The 21,497-nt window shown below is 43.1% G+C and overlaps 2 protein-coding genes across 7 annotated transcripts in view; both read left to right on the forward strand.

The window, feature by feature from the left end:
• Positions 1-797: 797 nt before the first annotated feature.
• On the forward strand, positions 798-12,690 carry DAPL1 (death associated protein like 1). Its single transcript, XM_014890606.2, has 4 exons — positions 798-1,023; positions 4,482-4,569; positions 6,053-6,116; positions 7,250-12,690. The coding sequence occupies exons 1-4, from the start codon at positions 978-980 to the stop codon at positions 7,367-7,369; spliced, it is 318 nt and encodes a 105-aa protein (XP_014746092.1). The 5' UTR covers positions 798-977; the 3' UTR covers positions 7,370-12,690.
• The window catches only part of TANC1 (tetratricopeptide repeat, ankyrin repeat and coiled-coil containing 1), a 71,278-nt gene continuing 55,880 nt past the window's right edge, over positions 6,100-21,497 (forward strand). For 3 of the 6 annotated variants that reach the window (XM_088168495.1, XM_088168496.1, XM_088168498.1), the window contains exon 1: positions 17,970-18,043. The gene's annotated coding sequence lies outside the window, so the exon portion shown is untranslated. Of the gene's footprint in view, positions 6,117-17,969; positions 18,044-18,118; positions 18,137-21,497 lie in introns of those variants that run through there. The other 3 variants (XM_014890622.2, XM_014890626.2, XM_014890623.2) reach the window with 2 other exon arrangements.

Consider the following 21,497-nt stretch of genomic DNA (forward strand, 5'->3'; position numbering starts at 1 on the left):
CAGTAGTTGTGTTTCCACTGTTACATAAAACGTCAGTGTTTTTTAAGGTCACACATTTTTTTAAAGAAGGCACATGAATGACAATGTTTTGCTTGTCTCAAGCAGACGCTATAGATTGAAAAAAGTAATATTATCCTCACTAAATCAAGTTCTTTAAATCTTTAGCAATGTTTTCTAATGTCCTCGCCCCTGACACGGCCCTCACACCTCCCCTCACACCGCCTTCACAGCCTCACATCTCCCCTCACCCTCACAAATCCCCTTACACCCTCACACTGCCCTCAGACTGCCCCTTACACCTCCCCTCACACCCTCACACCTCCCCTCACACCGCCCCTCACACCGCCCCTCACATCTCACCTCACATCGCGCTCACACCGCCCACAGATCGCCCCTCACACATCCCCTTACACCTCCCCTCACACCGCCCTCACACCTCCCTCACCCCACCCCTCACACCGCCCTCACTCCTCCCCTCACACCTCCCCTCACACCGCCCTCACATCTCCCCTCACACCTCCCTCACAACTCCCCTCAGACCGCCCCTCACACTTCCCTCACTGCCCTCACACTGCTCCGCCCCTCACACCCTCACACCGCCTTCGTTCCGCCTTTCACACCGCTCTGCCTCTCACACCGCTTCCCGCCCCTCACACTGCCCTCACACAGCTCTTCGCCGCTTCTCACGGCTTTCACACCGCCGTGCCTCTCTCACCTTCCCTCGCACCGCTTCCCGCCTCTCGCACCGCTCCGCCTCTCGCACCGCTCCGCCTCTCTCGCCTCTCGCACCTCCCCTCACATCGCTCCGCCCCTCTCACCTCCTCTCACGCCGCTCCCCGCTCTCACGATCCCACCCCACCCCGACCGCTCCGAACCGCGCAAGGCTCTGCTGCTCGGCTCGGTGCGCGGTTTCCTGCGCTGTTCTGTGGTCCTGCCCTGCCGTGCCCCGCTTGGTTCCCAGCGCTCCCGATCCCGCCATGGCGCTGAGGAGGGGTGTCCCGTTGGGCCGGCGCTCTCCCGCAGGTAGGGGCTGGAGCCGCTCCGGCCGCGGTGTGAGGGTCTCTCCCGGCGCACCGTCCCACACAGATGCAGCTCTTCTGCAGAGACGAGCGGCCGAGTGGGACCGGGAATGGTGGAGGCGGGTCTGTGAGGCGCGGCCCGCTCGCCCCACAGGTCCCGCCGCCGCCCCACCACGGGTGTGCCTGGCGCCGCTCGGTGATCGGGAACGCGTTATTGAGGGATAACGAGAGAAATGGGTGTCCATGTTCAATGAAATATCTAAGTTTAATGTTACAGCTGTATCCCTCGCTCCCTGTAATAACGTGAAGAATTGGCTTTCCTTCCAACAAGCCCCTCCGCCCCCATGGCTCTCTGTAAAGAAGCCTTCGATCCTACTATTCCAGCCGCCGCTATGCCTCTGTGGCGGCTGTAAGGATATAGTACCGGGATTTTGAAGATGTAGTAGCGCCTGTGTTTGTTGGAGGAGCGTGTAAATGCATGCAGCGTGAGCAGCTCCTGGGCGGTCCCAGGAGCAGTGCGGAGCTGTGTCTCAAACACAGCAGTGCGTGGGCTGGGACCCGCCTGCTCTGGGGCACACGCAGAGATGCTGCAGGCTCAGCCTTGGGAGCTGGGGGACAGTCACTGCAGGCTCAGCCTTTGAAACCTGAGGAACCGTCACTACAAGGCTTTAAACCAGCTGGGGCTTCCCCTCAGTTTATTAGGAGCAGTTAGTGCCTGAGGAGCACATACTTGTGTGTCTCCATGTATCCCTAAGAACTGTTTTGTTTTCTTGAAAACATTTTTTGTTTGGAGTTGGTTTTGGTTTGGTTTTTTTTTACCATTCTTTTACATGAATTTAGGATTTAAATTATTATTTTTCGGCTTGTCTCTAGTCCGTTCCTGGATTTGTGTATGTGTGGCAGAGACAGTTGAGCTGTACCTGCAAGGGCTTTTAAAGCACTGCAGTCAGTGACCTGGAACAGCACTGGTCTTTCTGAACTTGCATGATAGTGAACTGCCGCTTGTAGACTTGCAAGTCTGCAAGTAAGTCTTGGTGAAGTTTGTGTGACTGCAGTGGGGACCAGCTTGGCAGAGGGGTGGAGGTAGCAGAGGAAGTAATTTCAACCATGCACTTAGTCACCAAAGTTCAGGTGGGCACCTTTATTCTGACCAGTATTCAGCCAAACTGTCTTTATTTTCGCTTGGGCTTATTTTTGTGTTGTTTTCTTGTTTGGAGTTTTTTGTTGTTGTTTTGTTGTTTTGTTTTGTTTTGTTTGTTAAGAGAGGACCATAAAAGGTAATGTGCCTCCTTACTTTCTTGTTTTATTTTAGAGGTACATGGTGTTTTAAAAATAGAAATTAGTAAATATTTTGTCACTTAACTGCTAGATTACATGGCTAACCTGTCACTTATAAAAATAAAAAATTGAACTCTGTGTTAAAAATTTGACATGCCTCTCTATTGATTTGGGAAGCAAGTTACAAAACAGCTTTGTGGTGCATCCCAGATGCATCCATGTTTAACTCTTCCCCCACCATGGATGTTGAGCAGGTGGGACAGCTGTTCCTAGTGGCTAGTTTCAAGTCAGAGCAGAGATGAAAAGGAGGACAGGTTATGTTTAATCACTGTAGATAATGTTTTTGGGTCTGTTGGTACTAGACACAATTCCAGATAGTCCATGTTTCAGTAACTCCTCCCATGCTGGGTATCTCTCTCCTCCTCATCTAGCTCCCCTTGTGCTTTGCGTAAAGCCTCATCGTGTTAAAATGTCTGCCTCTGCCTGGATCTCCTTGCCCTGCTAAATTAAAACTAAAACAATGCTTTTATCTGGAAATTGCCAGTCCTGCACGTGAGGGAAAGTCCCAAACCAAAAGTTGCGGGTCTAAGTTCAGTTACCTGTTTTTTTACCTAATTCCAAAATTTTAGTGGTTTTCCTGTTTGTAGTTTGACTGGTCCCTAAAAAGACAAGAACCTAACAATCTGTGGGAGAACACTTGGAAGAACTTGTGTTGATGTTCTGGATGAACTGATATAAAGAGAAATTATGTCAAGAAGATCTTGGAAGATGCCAGGGCTTTTTTTGTGTGGTCTGGTTTGTTGTTGACATTTGGTTTGGGGTTTTTTGGATTGGTTTGGGCTTTTTTACATGCTTTGTCATTCTAGTTTGCCTCAAAGACGCCTCAAAGACAAGGAAGAGTTTCACACCTTGCTAGGTTATTTATAATCTCAGTTCTCTTTAGTGGTAGATACTTGGAAACAAATTGAAACTTCCATTTCAGATACTTTTAATTTTGCTGCTAGGCTGCCAGAACTATTAGGTTCAGTCCAGGTCTCCAGTGTATTTGCAGCTGTAATTTGGCTGGCCGAAGAATTTGCTGCTTATGCAGCAGCATAATTAACTGTATGTACGTCATTTTAAAATGAGAAGAAAAGCCAAGTCTAGCTATAGCATAACTCTGATATTGTAGTGCTGCTTTGGACACGACTGAGGGAGAATTTTTGTTTCTAAAAGTAAACCTACAACCAGAAAATACAAGGTCAGGAGTCAGATTTGGTAGAAAATGGGTGTTAGTTACAGATGGATACAAATGCATTTCTCATGCTAGCTAGTTGAGTAATTCTAGAAACCTTTCCCCATCTCCTATTCTGTCCCACCCCCAAATTTAAACTCTAGCCTTAATTGTTCACAATCAGAATCAGGAGTCTTGCTGAGAGGTGAAGCAACTTGTTCAATAGGATGAGAAAAGAACACCAAGGTTGTTCTTTCTTATTTACTGTTTTAAAACTTAAAATGCTCTCCTGAAGAGGGAGAAAGTACTTCTTTCAGGATAATATTTTAGATAACTTTGTGTTCTTTGTTCAGAATTCAATTTTCAGACATGCCTCAGAACTTAAATTGTTATTGTTAAGTCGCCTGTAGCTTAATTAGTGCTAATTGGTTTTGTGATTGGCAGATTTGTTAATAAAATATCATTAAACATGTTGGAACACAAGTACAAGATGAGTACACATCTAGTTCTTATCTTCATTATTAGATTTATTCTAGAATTCCCTGAACTAATCATGAAACACTTATTGCTGTTAGTCACATTGTTCAGAAACCTGAAAGTGTTCAGATGGTGGTTTGGTTTTCTTTTATGTTTTTAAAATACAAATCTGAGATGTAAGTTTCTGGGGAAGAATGCATATTAACATAGTAAGGTGTTAAGATTTAATATAGTGCCTGAAACCACTCTGATTTCTTGATTTATGGTATTTGGAAGTTAATTTGAGTCTGCCATGACACAGAATTTTGAAGCCTTTGCTACATCTCTTTGGCTACTCCTGTGGATGCGTGTGTACAAGTAAAGCATTGAGCTAAATACTGAAAGATGATTTCTGGTTAATGGTTGTCTGGGGTAAAAGTATTCTCTTCTTGTGTATGTAATGTGGTATGCAATTCTGGAGGTATTTTTACTTACATTTCATTTTCTTCTTGCAGTTAAAGCTGGAGGTATGAGAGTGTCTAAAAAGCAAGAAAATGGACCTGCTGAGAAAAATGCTAAACCTCCAGGAAAAGACAAGTCAAGGTATTACAAAGCAAGGTCTGTTCACCCTTGCCCTGTAGTTCAAGTTCATAGGTAATGATCTTTGAAAACAAAGAAAACTCTTATTCTACAAGAGTTTAATTCTTAAATTAACTTGTGCAATTTATATTGAAATAAGTATCAACTTTAAAAACATCAAAACCTAAGGACAGTGCCTTGCAATGAAAGGCAAAGGCTGAATGTCATGTCTGTTGTCATGTTTTATGGAACAGAAATTATAACAACGTATTCCATACCTGTGCCTAACAAAGGAATGGTCAGTTTCCAATGAAGTAGGAATGAACTTTAGGCTGTTTAATTCTGAAGGAAATTAAACCCACATCAACTACCCCAGGGAAGAGTCTTATATCCTGTATAGGCTATACTCCCTATTTCAATCTAAAATCTAATTTGGCTTTTGTTGTTTGCTACTTTATAAAGTTAATCAAGCTGTTTTGCCCCAAAAATTAAGGCATGCTTCTATTTTTTATTAAGTAACACTGACCAGTTGATGTAGTCATTAAAACAGGTATTTTCTTGCAGTTTTTTCAAACACTGAACATTTTTCCTAAATACATGCACTTCTTAAAACTTAACAAAAAGTTAAATTAACCAATATAAGGATATGACAGTAAAAATTTGAGTGACTTGTGGTGTCCCTGAAGTTTTTGATTTTTTTGTTGTTTTCTTCTGGGATTAGAAGCTTTTTATTTTTACTTGTTGCCAATTGTCCGGGTGTAATTTTGCAGCTGTCTTTTCCATAGTCATAGTTACCTAATGGTATAAACAAATCTTAAATAGCTTATATTTGTCAGTGTAGCAAACTGTCGATTCCTAAATTGAGAAGTCTTGCCTGATCCACAGACTCATTAACTTAAATAAAGATATATCTGCTTTTTCAAGAGTCACATTTATGGTATTTGGGGCTTAGCATGGTTTTTCCCTACTCCGTTTTAAGGTGCAGATGTGTCAGTGGATATAGTGGTATCATCAGAAGAATGTGCCATCTGGGTTCCTCCTGTTGTTGAAGGACCTATTTTCATATCCACAGATTTGTTTATTTGTGGAATATTAGTAACATGGTGTTATTTATTAGAATATTGAGAAATTAATGGCATAATCATGTGAAAAAGAAGTTATTGCTTCAAAAGAAAATTTTTTGCAGATCAGGGTATAACTGCTCAGCTTCTGAGAAGTTATTTCACAGTGTACAAAAAAAATCCTTTTGGAGATATTAAAGGATATTTCATATACAGTTTTTTGTATATCTGAATAAAACAACCTGTCACACAGCTTTTCTGTTGTTCCAGAAACAGCATGCCTTTTTTGGTATTATATAGTTTTTAATGTGATGAAAAGATTTAACTCCAAATCCTAAATTGATATTGCAAAATGTCTTGTATTAAATGTGGAAAATGAAAGTGACAAGTGCTCAGGTGTTTCTGTGATGTGGAAATGCTAAATACTTTTTTCTTCTACTTTACAGTGCTATTGTCAGTTTTGCAAAACCTCAGAACATGGGTGTCTTGGTAGCAGAAGCACTGAACAAAGTAAGTCTGGAAGAACAAGTTAGGGTTTTCTCATAAATCTAAACATGAAAAAGAGTTAAAAAGTGAAGTTTCCTTGAACTGGTGTCTGGCAGTTGCAGGTGTTTCATATGCCACGAAATGTTCTTGGGATAGCTATTTCTGTAGTGGCTGTGTGGCTGAGCTGCTAGATGGCTAAAAAGTACCTGGCCTTCTCTCCTTGCTGTGATTCCACTCCCAGTTACTGTGTGCACACCTGTGCAGAGAAGCACGGCCAGGCCATGAGGTGTGTCCTGCTTGTAGAGTGGCGTGGTGCATCAGCTTTAGTGAAATACAGGGAAGGGTTACCAGTGGCATCTAAGTGTCTGGCCCAGCTGGGATTACAGTGCAGAGCAAAACCTTGTCTTCAATGCTTCATCCCACCGTGGAAATCATTCTGACCTCTGTGAGGGTCCAGCAGAAATACAGAGCTGCTTGAGGGACTGGGTGGCATGACTGGCAGGTGCAGGGCACACCAGGATGGTGATGCAGTGTCCTGCCTGTGAATGATCCCCACTGAATGATCAGAGACAACAGGCACAGCATGTCCTACTGCTGCCCCATATCTTGTGTTTCATCTGAGGCCTGACATGGCTCAGTCAGGCACCTTTTGATTTCTCCCTTAGGAATACTGCGGGATCCTGTACAATCCTGTATCCCACAGCTGCTAAGGGACCTTCTGTTTATCACAGCTCCTGTGATAGCCCTGTGTCTCATTAGGCTGCTGGTGCAGACTTACAGCTGCCCTTTGGAAGAGCTGATATCACAAGCAGCTCTTTGGTTTGCATGGTAATCTTACTTGTTAACTCTGGAATACCAATTATTTGCTGTGTTTTCCTTATCTTGGAAGCTCATTCTATGAACTACTGAACAAGGAAAGAAGAAAAAAGTAAAAAAATCTCCTAAAGGTAGTCAGACTAATATCACTTTAAAACCAGAAATTATAACTAAATATACCAAGTTACCTTGAGTTCTATGTATTGATCACTTGAACTTTTTGTGGGTTTAGGTTGTACTGCTCCTTTTAAACTACTTTAATAGGATGAAATTAGAAAGAGAAAAGCTGAAAAATCTGTATTCTATCACAACTTTTTTTTCTCCCCCCTTTAATGTTACAGATGAGCCACAAAATCCATGCAGCAACATTGCAAGTGGCTCACCAAAAGCCACAGCCTACCTTGGAGAAGTTCATACTGCCTAAAAGAATTTACATTATTCAACAGCCACGGAAATGTTAAGATAATCATTTAAATACTTATGTTTACTTTAAAGTTTCACTTAGCACACTGTGGTGAAGTGCTCAAAAGCTGTGTGCCTTGTATCTTGCTGTATTTGTTACTGACAATAAAATGTAAGAAGAGTTACTAAATGTACTCAGGATTTATTACAATATAATGGCTTCTCTGTAACCTGGTGTTACTGGTATGTAGTAATTACTCAATGCCAAAAAGTCTAAGATTCACTTACTGTGTGAATTTTGAGTGAAGGAATGGAAACTGTTAGCCCTGTTGTTTTGGTTTTTTTTTTTTAGTTTAATGGTAGCAAAGCTGATGTGAACTTGATTCTAAGAAAGCAGGTCATGACTGAAAGACATGGGGCTTCTTTCAATTGAGCCTGAATGCATACCTGAGGCTTACTGCATGATAAGTAATTCACAAAGTCCTGGGAAGGATTTCAGTGCAATGACAGAAGTATTTATTGCTTGCATTTCTTTCTGTAAGAAAACCCAGCTCCTCTGCAGGGATCCAGCAAGCAGGAAGAACCGAGTGGAAGCAGTCTGAACCTATTTGGGGCTGAGGTGGATAAATGAAGGAAGTACCTGACTTGGAGCTGAACTCTTGGGATAGGAGGGCAGGCAGCAGGGAGGAGCCAAGGTGCAGAGAATGCTGTGACTGGAGATTGGAGTTGGTAGAATGGGGTATGAGACTTAGCACTGGTTGGTAGTAGTAGGGTCATGACGGGCCAAGCTTAAAAGTGGGGAGGAACAAATGTAAACCCCAGTCCAGGCAATGTCCTTGAGCCATGACCTGCTTGCAGTGACAGCAGGGACAATAGAGAGAGCCAGAGGATAATACTGTCTTGCTGTTGGGAGTGGGTTGTGGAGCTCCACTGATTCAGAATTTAATTCTGCTTGTGACTATTTTTTTTAAGGTTACGGTTGCAGAAGAGTACTGTCCCAAAATTGGTTCTTTCACCCTTTTGGTGGGCAAGAAGTCGATGCCCACAGAGAGTGGAGGTTTTTGATTTATTTACAGTTGTGTGCAGAAAGGGCTGCTGGGTTATGAATTGCCAGAGCTAGCACGGACACAGACCAAGGCAGGCCCACCTATAGGTTACAGTCTCAGGCTAAGCAGATCTTTATTCACCTCATGGTTAAGTTGCTATTAGCTTCTCCTCTCTGTTTCAGTCTCAAGGTATAGTGCCCCAAGAAGTCATGGTACGTGCTCAGTGAGCAGTGGGCGCTTGGTGGGCAGAGGAGACTGAGCTAGGGATGTGGCTTTTACTATTATAATTATAGAATGAGGAAAGTTCATGGCAAGGGCAAGTTCTCACCACAGAAACAGTCAGACCTGGGGCTTTTTTGGCCCATCATATAAGGTCCTGAATAAGAAGGATGTGATCTTGCTATTCCTTCCCCTTCAAGGACCTAGGACATCCATTTTGTTTTCTACATTCCTGTGGCTGTTGCTCCCGGTGCTTAACTGCTTTGTTCTCTTATTATTTGGAACTTTGCTCCTGTTATTCATCCGTTCCTCACTTCCACACTTATGATTCTTCTTATACATACCATAAGTCTCACTTTGGAACCAGCACATATTTTCCTGAAAAGAATCACAGGGCTGACAGGTAAGTCAATTGCTTCATGATTTCCCAAATGCAAATACATAGTGCTACGATTAACACAAAACATAATAGGGTTAGCATTAGGAGAACAACAAGATAAACCATCTCATTTAAACTCCCTGTAGTGATATTAAAGGACCATCTGAAAAGTGTCCCTCCATCCGTGTGCTCACTTCACTTTTTCCAACCCTTGTGTGCTTTCCACACCACGATGGACAGTAATCAAACTATTTTTTCCATTCTTCTGAGCTTGTTTCAGCGGTTGTTCCAGATCATCATGCTATAATAATTTTCTTACTAAAGTGAGATTCATCCCAGCAGGAGTGGGCAGCAGATCTTGAATCAGCATATAATTATCCTGCAATAGCTGATATAATGTGACAGGAGCTGAATAATTGAAATCCCAGCCATTGATTTTGGTGAAATTATGAACACAAACATTAGAGTAATTAGCTGTATCTATAATAAGGTTATCTACAAATATGAAACCACAAGGTGTTCTCATATAAGCAGATGGTTTTCCTGTATATAAAAGTACAGGTTCATGAGCTTCATCAGGATGGATTTCAAAATGACAAACACTATTCTGGATCCAGACAAATGTCAGGGCTTTGGTGTCAGTGCACAAGGGAGTCCCTGTTCCCATACAGTGCATGTGCTAACACTGATGCTTTGCCATTCCACATGGGCCTATGTCCTGTGCTCCAGGGTAGGGTTCAGCTATGATTCAGGCCTAGTGCAGTCACTGAGGGACAGGCACTGAGGCATCCTATATGGATTAGTACCAGGACTGTGCTATTGGTATTACAGGTAAAACTGACTAAATGCCACCAAGGCTGGAATTCCTTTGCAAATTCAGTCATTATTCCAAATTACTTTTTGAAGTTCAGTGGGTGAAGGTGCCTTCTTCACCTTCTCTTCAAATGACTGCTGCTGTTGATTGTATCCACAACTGAGCTCAGACATAGCTAAGAGGCAAGGAACCTTCACCTTGGGTTGCACCAAGCGCCTCTGGGATCAGCTATTTTCAGGTCGCTCATTGCTTCTTTCCCACTGAGCCAATGTGTCAGGTAAGAGCCATTGATTAGTTTCTAATGCTGGTAGAGAAGACCACAGAGGGTATTGCAGTTTGCTTAAATCACATGTGGTTGTGCTCAGGTTATTTATAAATACTTCAGTATCTGCACAATTTAAAACGCCCAAGTCCCTGTGGTTCCAGTCACATCTCTTCTTGTTCCTTTTGGAGAAGTGGGGGTTTTCCCATGTAGCCAAGCTAACTGTCTTGCATGGGAAGCACTTAAGAATGCTGACCCCATTGATTTAAGTGTAGGAATATTAATCTGCATTAATAGTTCTATTTGTTTAAGAAACCAAGGTGGATTAAACAACATTTGTTGCTGATCTGCATTTTTAACACATGGTCTAATTTAAAAAATTTTTGGGGATTGAATTTTCTCATCCTCTTTGACTGGGGCAGATGTTGTTTTGGTTTCAGTAATATCTACCTTGAGTTTAAATGATAGTCCCACATTATGGTGATGCTAAAGGCATATAACAAAACGAGGTTTAACCAGGGTAACATTATACCGACAATCCCCCCTTTTGTTGGTACAAAATTTCAAGTCTTTTATGCTTGATTCTGTTGTATTATGAAACATTGAAATCTGAATGGCTTTCCCATGTGTAGATGTATTGATCATTCTGCAGCCTATCAGAATTTTTCCTTGGGTTGTTCCTTTCAAGAGAGGAACTCAACTACATCTATCCCAACCCTACCCATGTTATAAATATGCTTCATCTCCATGCATAACCAGAGTAGCGAAATTGTACACTAAAATTGTATACTTAAATTTATGCTTCATGTGAAAGGTGATACTAAAAAAATGGTTATACTGTCAATCAGGATTCTTTTTAAAGTGTGGTTTCCACATGACTGCAGTGGAAAGCTATTGCAAACATATGAGACACTCCCTCTAAAAACAAGGGGTCCTGAGAAGGTTACCCAGAGTTAGTGTTGGTATTTAACACTAACGTCTGCATCTTTTCATCCATCCATCAAATGAAAATACCTTTGTGTTGATTAAAGATTAAATTAGGATCACAGGAGGTGGTGATTAATAGCATATGCAAGAAATAATTTGGTTACACCTTGAATAAATAGAAAAGATTAAAATACTGCTTCTCCTTTGAAGACAACTGTTTTTTGTCTCAGGTTCCATAACTGACTGATAGCTACTTGTGAAATGCTATCAGTGTTATCCTGGACAACAGCGACAATATACTTTATGGGTGTTGAAGTTGTAGCTATGGGATTTGGAAAACAGTCTGCTTTGTGTCTTCTGTAGCACACTTCTATTCCCCAGGCTGGCCCTATGGCAGTGAATGTCAGTGAACAAACAGGACTTGAGTCAAAGCTGTCCATGTGTTAAATGACAATCTATGCTCCCAAAGCCAAAAATAGCACAGTGCACTCTAATGTATCAATGGCCAATACATGCTTCGTCTGTAAAGAATATTCATAAAATCTTTAGAATTCTAATCTTCATGATTTTTATTTCTGAAGAAAATCAATAACTAGTGAAAAGTTGTAGGGTCTGATTCTGCAGGCCTTCATGTACATCACTTTGTATGAAGCTGAATGTTATTTAACTGTTTACAGCAGTACATTCAGAGAGAGGGATGTGCAGGCTGAAATGGAAAGGATCTTTCAGGTACTACATGGGTAAAACTTCCACATGTAAAAACAGGTCCAGACAAGAACTTAGGAGGTCTAATTTTGAAAAACTGTGTTTCATGGGTTTGCTGAATGTAGAGAAGGTGTAATCTCCTGTTCTGCTATAAGATGAATCTTGCAGAGCAGGAAATCCTGGCAAGTGTTCTGTTCCATGTCCTGCTCTGTCAGGTGGTGTCCAGTTTGTATTTGCACCATCATTGATGATTCTGTGATGAGTCTGTTGTGCCTTCCATTACAGGGAGTTTGTTTAATTTAGTTCAAGCCTTAATACTTAGCTTTCATTATTTAAATATGATTTGCCACCAAATTCAGCACATAAAAAACAAATACAGTAGGTTTGCTAGAAAAATCAAACACCTGCAAGAAGACTGTTTTCAGGCTTTTCATGCACCATTTCAAACAATGCAGGCATTCAGAGAGAAGGACATGATTTCAGGAAAGTATTTCTGCTGCTGATCTTCATTTCACCATGTTGGAGGACACAATGTTGGTTAATATGCAGTTGTTATTAGCTGTAGCCCTTAAAACACCTTACAGAGATGGGAAGCCAAGGGATAGTGAAAGCTGTGAGAAGACATTTCAGTCCACGTTGTTGGTGCAATGTCCATGCCAGCTTGGTAATGTCACATGTGCTGTTTGATGGCCTGAAGCACACGTTCTCTTGGACTTCTCTGCAGGGAGGAGTTTCCTCTGGGGCAAGGAAGAGTCTCTGTCCTTAGGCACTTGGCACTCCTAGGTTGGGTGGTGCTGGACAGAGCTGTTGGGAATTTGGGACTGTCACTAGTCTAGCAGGAGCTACAGTATGTGCTGTTTCATGCACAGACCAAGGCCTGAACTGAGATCATGGGATTCCTGACTCCTGTGGGAAACTGCAGCAGATGAAATGGCAAAGAAATTACACATGGCGAGACTGAGAAGTTGCAATAAAAGAGAACTATAGCACAAGACTTAATTTTAATAAACAAATATTAACTGTTGTTTAAAGCCTTTGTGTGTCTCAGGATGTACTTGTTCAGCCTGTTCCTCTCTAAGTGGTATGCATAAATCTGCAAATCATTTCAAGCACAGTAACCACTGCCTGGCATATAAGCCCCAAAAGTCCTGATAAGTGGTGCATACATAAGGCAAATAATTTCCTCAGTTCACCTTTAATTCCAGCATAGAATACTATATTCCTACAATGTAAAAAAAAAAAATTAAAAAAATCAGTGGTCTACTCAGTGTCATCTGCCATACTCATATTGTTCTTGTTGTGTGCAATTCCCACACCATGTTCCCAGGAAGGCACCTCTTGGTTTGGAAAACCTTGCTGTTATTGAGGACCCTTGTTTCCACATTGTTTCCACAATGTCCCTCCTTGCACCTCCTGGCTGCCCTTTCCTCCTCAGCCTGTGCAGGACAGGTATCTGCAGCTGCTGAAGTGGCTGGAGGAACATGCACTTCTATCGAATGTTTATGGATCTTGTCATACAGGGCCCCAGATTCTACTCCTGGCTGTTATGCCACTCTTGCTCAATTTTAATGAAAAACTTCTAGATTATCTTATTAGTAGAAATTTCAGGCTGACACTTCATTTATAATGGGCTACCAATGTTTTAATTCATTCTGGATTGAAGTGAAGGACTGTTACAGCTCTGAAGTCTGAGTATTGCTGAGTGTCTAGCTAACAGGGACTCTCCAACTCACCAGTTGTTTGTTAAAGCAATCTTATAGAGCTTTATAACTCATATCATGAGTAGCTTATGCAGTTTCAAAGATTATTAATTATTACATGTGTACTGGATTTGCCACAAGAGGTTGCTGTATGCCTACGGCTTGTTCCAGCTCTGCCAGCTGAGCTGCCCTCAGAAATACAGCTGTTTTCTGCCAAGGAGGTATGTTTTAATCTGCTGGAAATGTTTCAAAGAAAAAGAATAGATAAGTTTATGAAAACATCATTTGGTATTTCATGGGGAACATGACTACCTAGAAGCTGTGTACAAATGGCATAATTCCATGGTAACAAAAAGTGGTATCAGACTCCCTACCCTTCTCCAGTCTCTGGGTTCCCAGCTGCAGTCGGGTACAGGTGAGACAGCACAAGGAGCAGGAGAGAGTGCAGACTGTACTGGTATTGGGCACATTCAGTATGATTGTCTCAGTTTGTAGGTGCTTACATAGTATGTTTCTGAATGTGGTCACTTCAGAACAAGTTCATTGCTTCATGAGCCAGGCAACATTAGAAAGTTGGATATAGCATCCCACAGTCAGCAGTTATGTATCAAGGGATGAAGTTTCTGAACCTGACTCTATATAGAGTGTATTTCTTTTATATTTGGGCCTGACTTCTGGAGAGCAATTCAGAAGTTATAGTTATATAAAGAACTTATTAAGACTTTTCTTAAGTTACGATAAAAAATGTTTTATATAATAGGTATCATTTTAGTTGCAAAACATGAATTTACCATATACTGAAACAGAACAGTCACTAAAATGAAGATTAACGTGAAAATTTAAATCCAACCTTCTACTTTCATTGATCATAAGTTTCTTAAATTCCTTCTAGTTTAAATTTTTCACATTCATCATGTTTTTTCAAAGTTAAAGAGCTGGAGCAAACTGAGCTATATTTAAGCTACATAAGCCTGAAATATTTGTTCTTTATATGTTACAATCAAGAAATATTAAATAATGAAAAGTAAGGTTATCTATTAAAAAAGTAGCTGAAATTGAAAACTTTTAATTTGGTTTGTTTTGTGGATCTCAGCCTTAATAAGTAAAACAAGTCAAAAAGACAAATTTAGACAGATTTTGCTGAAGCTGTTCACAGGTGCCAGCCAAAGGCGACAGGCGTGTTGCTCGTTCCCCGTGTGTGTGCATTTGAACTCTTCTCCAGTAAAATTTGTTGAGGGGTCTGTAGACAGTTCTTGTAAATATGTCACAAAGAGCCCTCCAATTATGTCAAAAGTTCTAGCTGCTGGTTCTAAAATTGGTTTATATGCCTTGAATTGTAATGAATTAAAAAGAAATAAAGGGGGTGACGGGGAGGTGGCAGAATGTCCTAACATTTTGCAGACCTGGGCTGTAAGGAATTCAGGAATTTGGCTGGCAGAAGTGGCTACACTGCATGCTTCTGCTGGTTGAAGTGCATATACTGTTCTAATAAGCTTACAGCTCATGAATAGGACTTTTTTCTTCTTGTCTCATGCTCTGCCAGTGAGGAGGGTCACAAAGGAAACTGGGACAGGTGACCAAGCTGGCCAAAGGAATATTCCATACCACAGAATTTCACTCCCAGTCTGTAAACTGGAGGAGGTAGCCAGAAGGGCCTATATAGGTTTGGGAAGGGGGGTCTGGCATCATTCAGCCAATGGTGAACAATTCCATTATGCATCACTTGTTTTTTCCCTTTTTATTATTTATCATTATTACTGTATTTTATTTTCAGTTGTTGAACTGCTGTTATCTTAACATACAAGTTTTACTTTGATTCTCCTCTGCATTCCACTGGGGTGGGTGTGAAGAAAGGGGGTTGAGGGAGCAGCTGCATGGTGTTTCATCTCCAGCTGGGTTTAAAATCATGACAATCTACTACCTTAAAATCAGTAAATTGAGAATTTTTTATATTTATTTGATATTATGTTGCCTGAGAATGAATCTGGTGAGATAAAAGCATCTACATTGAATGGAAGCCTCTAAAATTTATGAATTACCTTCCTTGAGGGCACTCTCCAAACCCAAAAATTGGAATAGTAGGTTAAGATGAGAAGCCTGAAATAACACAAACAACACTGAAGCTGAGCTGAAAAAGGGAGGACGGCTGATTTCTAATTTCTCTAGCCCCCAGCATGTATGTTAATTCAACGAACACTGCTGCCATTATATTTCAGTGTGGTCTGATTCCTGTTTTCCTAAAATAAAAAAGCTACTAGAAGCTTGCGTGATAAGCGCGAGACCGAGGAGAGCTATAACCTTTGTGAGAAGAAAGAGCTGAAGAACTTCAGTGGCTAGGAATAGATAAATCATCCGAACAAATGAGTGGAAGGAGCAGAGGGCAGAACAGTTAAAGGAGGAGAACAGCTGTGAACTAAATTCTTCCCAAAAGGAGGCTACTGATGAGAGCAAAAATCTTTATGTTCCTGATCTCCAAAGCATTACTCTACTGAGACAAATAGGGAACCATTAGAATAGATTGTGAGCTTTCCTGTGAAGCAGCAGGACCTAAATCCATCTGACTGTACATGCTATTTCAAAACTTTTGGGTTCGTATCTAGAGGAAGAGACTGCGAGCAATGGACCTGCTGAGGAACAGATCTCATAACAGTGGAGTCATAACTCAGTTTCTTGTCTCAGATTTCAGAGACAAAGACAAAATCATTAAATGGTGCCCAAACTTTGACATTTTCTCTGAGAAGGAAAATTCCTTTATTTCCAGATATAGGCTTCATCACACTGGCAAAATGTAGGGAAGAGAACGTGATTAAGAGGATTCTCCACTGGAGAAAAGACACTGTGTGCTGCTGGCTGAGGTGCACACAGCATCTTCCCCTTCTATTGGAACCAGTCTTCAGCTACCAAGCTGCTGAAGTGACGGTGAAAGGAGAGTAATGTCACTAATTGCTGTGCTCTTGTCACCCTGAGGGTTCCTCTGCCTTCTGACACAAAACAAGGCAGTTATGGCCAATGTTCTGCAGAGAATGTGCTGCTTGTGTATCAGCCTGGCACTTCTTTCTGAACGCATACATGGATTGTCTTGTGCCCCTTACAGACACATTGGAAGACATTTTGTGAAATGCTCACACAGTGTAGAAAATGTTCTAGAATACTGATGCACTGTATTTTTGTGGTTAAATTCAGATTTAGTTTGTCATGATGAATTGCATATGAAAATTAAGAGTTTGCACAGAAAACAGCAAATCCTTATTTATCCATTTATAAATGTATTTTGGATTGTCCCTTTCCTTTTTTGGTGTGAGGAGGATTCATTTTTGTGTTTAATTATGTGAAATTGTAGAGGTTGCGTGTAGCAAGGCTAAGCACTTTGGCCTCTATGCAGGGAATAACTGCAGTATTGGCCACTTGGGGTGGAAGAAGCAAACAACTTCAGGTTGGGAGAGAAAAACATGTCAGCTGAGTGTTTCTGCTGACATTTTTGATTGATCTGCTCATAATAAGGGCATGCAGATCACCACTGCTAAACCTATGTTATATTTAACATAGTTAATACTTAAAACCACTGGGCACTTCAGTCCTAACTGTTGATGTAAGAGTTATCTATCTACATGTGACGTTCCCAGCCAGAGATAATGCTCTTTGTAGCTTCTTTGTTACAGCTCATTTGGGTTACCGTGGGTACCCCAGAGTAAAATTACCGGTACCTCGGGTTTTTTCTCATAAGCTGCCATCTGAGCTGTCTTTTTGAGGTTGTCTACACGTACTTGCTGATCCCTCGTTTGTACAGGTAAAGAACACACCAGCTTCTTTTGGAGCAGCAGCACTGATGTCGTGTGGCTTTGCCATGGCAGCCCCAAACCCTTTCGAAGGTGCTGCTGCTTTCCAGGATGCAGTTTGTCTTCTTGTGTAATGTGGGCTGAGCCACACTCCTTGTTCCTACACCTGGCATTTCTAACCTGGCTGTCTGAAATCCCTTGCGTGGACCAGTTCAGAAAGTCACTTGGATCAGACTGAGATCTTCCCAGAATCACAGAATGGTTAGTTTGAAAGCCCCACAGCAGGTTATCTGGTCCAGCCTCCCTGCTCAAGCAAGGTCATCCCAGAGCACACGGCACAGGATTGTGTCCAGACGGTTCTTGAATACAACCACCTGTGGAGGGAGACTCCGCAACCTCTCTGGGCAATCTGTTCTAGATCTATCGTTATTATTGATAGTATTTATATTATTTATATTCCACTCATCTTTTGTCGTGTGCAGCTTTTATAAGCTCCGATGCGATTACTTTCCTGTTGATGGAAGGCTGCTTTGGTGGAAGTAAATGGCCTCTGGTGCGGGGCTCGCGGCAGGAGCCCCCAGCCCCGAGCTGTGCCTGTGGGCTCTCAGGAGCAGAGCTCAGCCGGGCAGAGCGCACGGGGGCCGGGGCCGGGGCACGGCGCTGCGGGCTCCGCGGCCGGTGTTTGCGGAGGAACGGCCCGGCCGAGCGGGCACTGCCCGGCTCTGCCTCACGCAGCGCTGCCGCCCGGCCCGCTCCGCCCAGCCCGGCCCGCGGGGGGCGGGCACTGCCGCCGCCCCTCCCGTGAGCTCATCCCGCCGACGCGCCTGCCCAGCCCGGAGGAGCCGGGAGCAGCCCGGGCTGGGCCGCGCGCGGAGCCGGGGGCGAGGGGCTGGGCCCGCCGCTGGGTGAGACCTCCCTGCCTCGTCCTCTCCTTCCCTCCTCCGCCCCGCGGCCGCCGGGCCGGGGGCTGCGCGGGGTCGGCGGGCGCGGAGCCGCCGGTAAAACTTTCTGTCGGAGGAGCGTGTGCGGGCATGTCGGGCGGGCACGGGCCGGGGCCGAGGCCGGGGGCAGGGCGCGAGGGGCGCGGCCCGGGGCCAGCGGGGGTGGCCCGCGGCTCGGAGGTGGCCCGGGGTGGCCGGGGCCGGGCCGGGCCGGGCCGGGGGAGGCGCTGCCCGGGCGGGGCCCGGCCGCGATTTCCGCCTCCCTGGCTCGCGCTGTCACGTTTCGGTGGCTGGGGCGGTTTTCGTGTCTTTAACAGTTAAGACTTGGGGGGGGGAAAGACAAAAAAAAAAAATTGCTACTTTCTGGAAAACTTGTTTTCTTGGTGGTGTTTGGTTTTGGTATTGGAAGAGGCGCTGAGAAGGGGCAGACGGCCCGGGCAGAGCCGGGGCACAGGCACAGGGATGCGGAGCGGACACGTGCGTGTCTGTGGGCAGCGACCTTGTTTCGACGGCTGCAACAGAAGGGCCTGCCCTAGAGCTCATCTGTGTTCCTGCTGGGATCTCAAGCATAAAGTGATGAAACGATAACTTGATTAGTTTTTAATATGTGAGTTGCTGATAGTGTATAGTAACTGTATTTTAAAGCAGACTTTCTAAAGCTTTCCGATTTCTCTACTTGTTTGCCGTAGTCTCATAAGGCATATTTGTTGGATAGGGGACTGGGTCCTGAGTTAGCGCTTTCAGGAATGGGATGTGACTGGAGGCATCTTTGTGTGAGGCTGAGCCCGGGGTACAGAAGGAGGCCTGGCTCCGCTTTGGGGTGTGTGCCGTGCCCGGGTCCCTGCTCCGCAGCCCCGCTCCCGGCTCTGCCTCGCGGGGCGCCTTCTGACCAAGCCAGCGCTGCTGCTGCACCGTTTGGGAGGCCAACAGCTGAGGGTGTGGGAGGTTTCTGTAGAGCTTCTGTGACTGCTGAGTGTAAAAACAGTTGGCGAGAGGTTCGTTCACTGGTCTGGAGTATTTTAAATGTTTTACTCATCCAGCCTACTTCAGAGTTTTGCAGGATTATTCAATATATGCAGAAGTCCTATGTTACCTCGTATTTTTGATAGCTGTTGCTTAAAAACAGCCTGATACTTAAAAATTGAAAATACCAGGGAATATGGGAAATAAGCGTGATACCTTAGATCCTAGAAAATTGCCTCCCACCGTTGTTTAATATACAGTGGGCAAGAATTAACATTTTCCATTTGTTCTGATCTGCCGTTTAAGTGAAAAATGGTAATATACTGTTAAATAGTGCCAGTGAGCAAGGTAAACACAAGTCCTGTTTCTCTTTGCCACTGCTCGGATAGTGTAGTCAGAGCTCCATTTATGTGGATGCTCTGAAGTGCTGGTTGCCTTGCTTTCTCAGTGTAGCTAACCATTGGAATGTCCAAATGGTGATGAATTATATCTGCTTTAGAGCCAAAACATATTTGGTTCATGGCCAAAGTTGCTCAGCTTCCCATAAGAGTCTGTAGGAAAAAAAGACATTTTGTGTGGATGACCACAGGCCTGAAGTTGATGCCATGGCAACTTTGTGATCTGAATTATATGTTGGAAGGCAGCTGAGCAGTCTTAGCAGAGGTGCTTGTTTATCTTTAGCTGAACTTCTTCCTCTTATCAAGATTAAACGTTTCTTTGAAGGTGAAAGATTATTTAGTAAGCATTCTTATATGCACAATAGTTTGAAAATTGCCTGATCTGTTAGTTATTTGTAATGACACCCATAAATATCTGTAAATTGTAATTTATTTCCATGATTTTAAAATCAAGGTTTATCTCTAGAGATGCTGTTTTGACTAAGAAGTGGTATTTCAGGCTCTGTCAGGAGTTAGATCTTCGTATTTTCCAGAAAAATAGAGAAAGGTCAGCTGTAGGTTTTATGTGTGGGAAAGTCTGAGAAAACTGGGTTAGTTCAAGTCTTTTGGTTGCTTTCAGCTCCTGAGATTTGATGTGGAGGTTGGAGAGTTTTTTTTATCACAAAACTGTGGCAATGGAAGATAAATCTCAGCATATGGCCTCAAATGTGTAAGGTCTTATTTCTTAACAATATGTTTGTGTATAGGAAGCACCGCTGTTAGAAAACTGACTTCTGAATATGGAAGGCATAGTGTAACACCAGACTGAAGAATTCCCAGAAGCCACCTCTGAAACATTACATGATCCTCACTGCATTTGGTTTTGTGTTGAACTTTAGTTTGATAACTGCCTTTTTTTTTTTCTTTTTTTTTTAGAAAGTGTGTTTTTGTGGGGTCTTAACCTCTGATCTTATCCTGAAGGGAAGTAAATAAAGGGATCAGTTGCTCATTAAGGCAGAATATCTACTGTGTGGTCTAATGTTAATATGTGTGTTTTCTCTGCTGTCTCCTACTGTCCTTTCCTTTTAAAATTAATTGTTTAGCATGACTGAATTAATCCTTCAGTATTCATTGGACTTGAGAAGTTCTGTAAAACTATTTCAGCATGCTTAATTGACTAGATTATTTATGTAAGTATGAAACTGCAGAGCTCAGGGGATGATCTCTGTGCTGTGTTTGGGCTCTCCACAGACATGTTGGAGTCTCCCGTGGTGTCCATCTCCTGCTCGCTGGGGTGTAGGAGAGTCTGAACTGGAGCACAGGTTTTCTTTCACTTAGTTTGTGCTTCAGTCAGACAGGGTGCTTTTGGTCTCCTTTCGTAGCTAAAATGTCCTCTTCCTCCCCCTCCCTGTTTTTCAGCTTCATACACCTTCAGAGGTTTATCCAGCATAGTGATTTCAGATTTCTGTGCTGTGTAGGTGATACATCACCGTGTAGGCTTTTTTCATCCATCATTGCCACTCCTGCTTCTTGAAGTACATGCTTTCTAGTTCATGTACATGGAATTACTTTAACTTTAAAAGTCCTGTTTCTCTTGCTATGTTTCTGGAATTTCGTTTTTGCTCCCACCCTCACCTAGAGGAGGCCTGCTAAGTCACAGGCTTAATCTGTAAAAGTACTTTGTTACTAGAATATTCAGCTTTGCAATATCTTAGCTGCAGTGCTTGGCCTCCTTGTGTAAAGTGTGGAGATACTCGTGTGCCTGAGGGATGTTCCTTAGAGTGTGGGAGCAAAGGGCCAGGCAGCTGAGCCTGTGAGAGTTATTTCTGCACTGCGTGACTGGGGGCACTGCTGGGACATGGGCTTTGTTTCCTGAGGCAGTATCACCAATTCAGTATTACATACATTTTCTCCCTCAATCTGGAATACTAATTTCCAATGAGGGTGCTGGTTTGAGAGCAGAAGTTCCAGTGGCTTTGGGGTAAGCAGCTGTGCAGTTCAGGCAGCTTGGCAGATGTGAGGTGTCCCTTGGTGTCCTGTCCCACGGGACAAGTCCTTGGGTGCTCTCAGTTTGCTCT

The sequence above is a fragment of the Sturnus vulgaris genome, chromosome 7 (genome assembly GCF_052056855.1).
Source record: "Sturnus vulgaris isolate bStuVul1 chromosome 7, bStuVul1.hap1, whole genome shotgun sequence".
Taxonomy (NCBI): Eukaryota; Metazoa; Chordata; class Aves; order Passeriformes; family Sturnidae; genus Sturnus; species Sturnus vulgaris.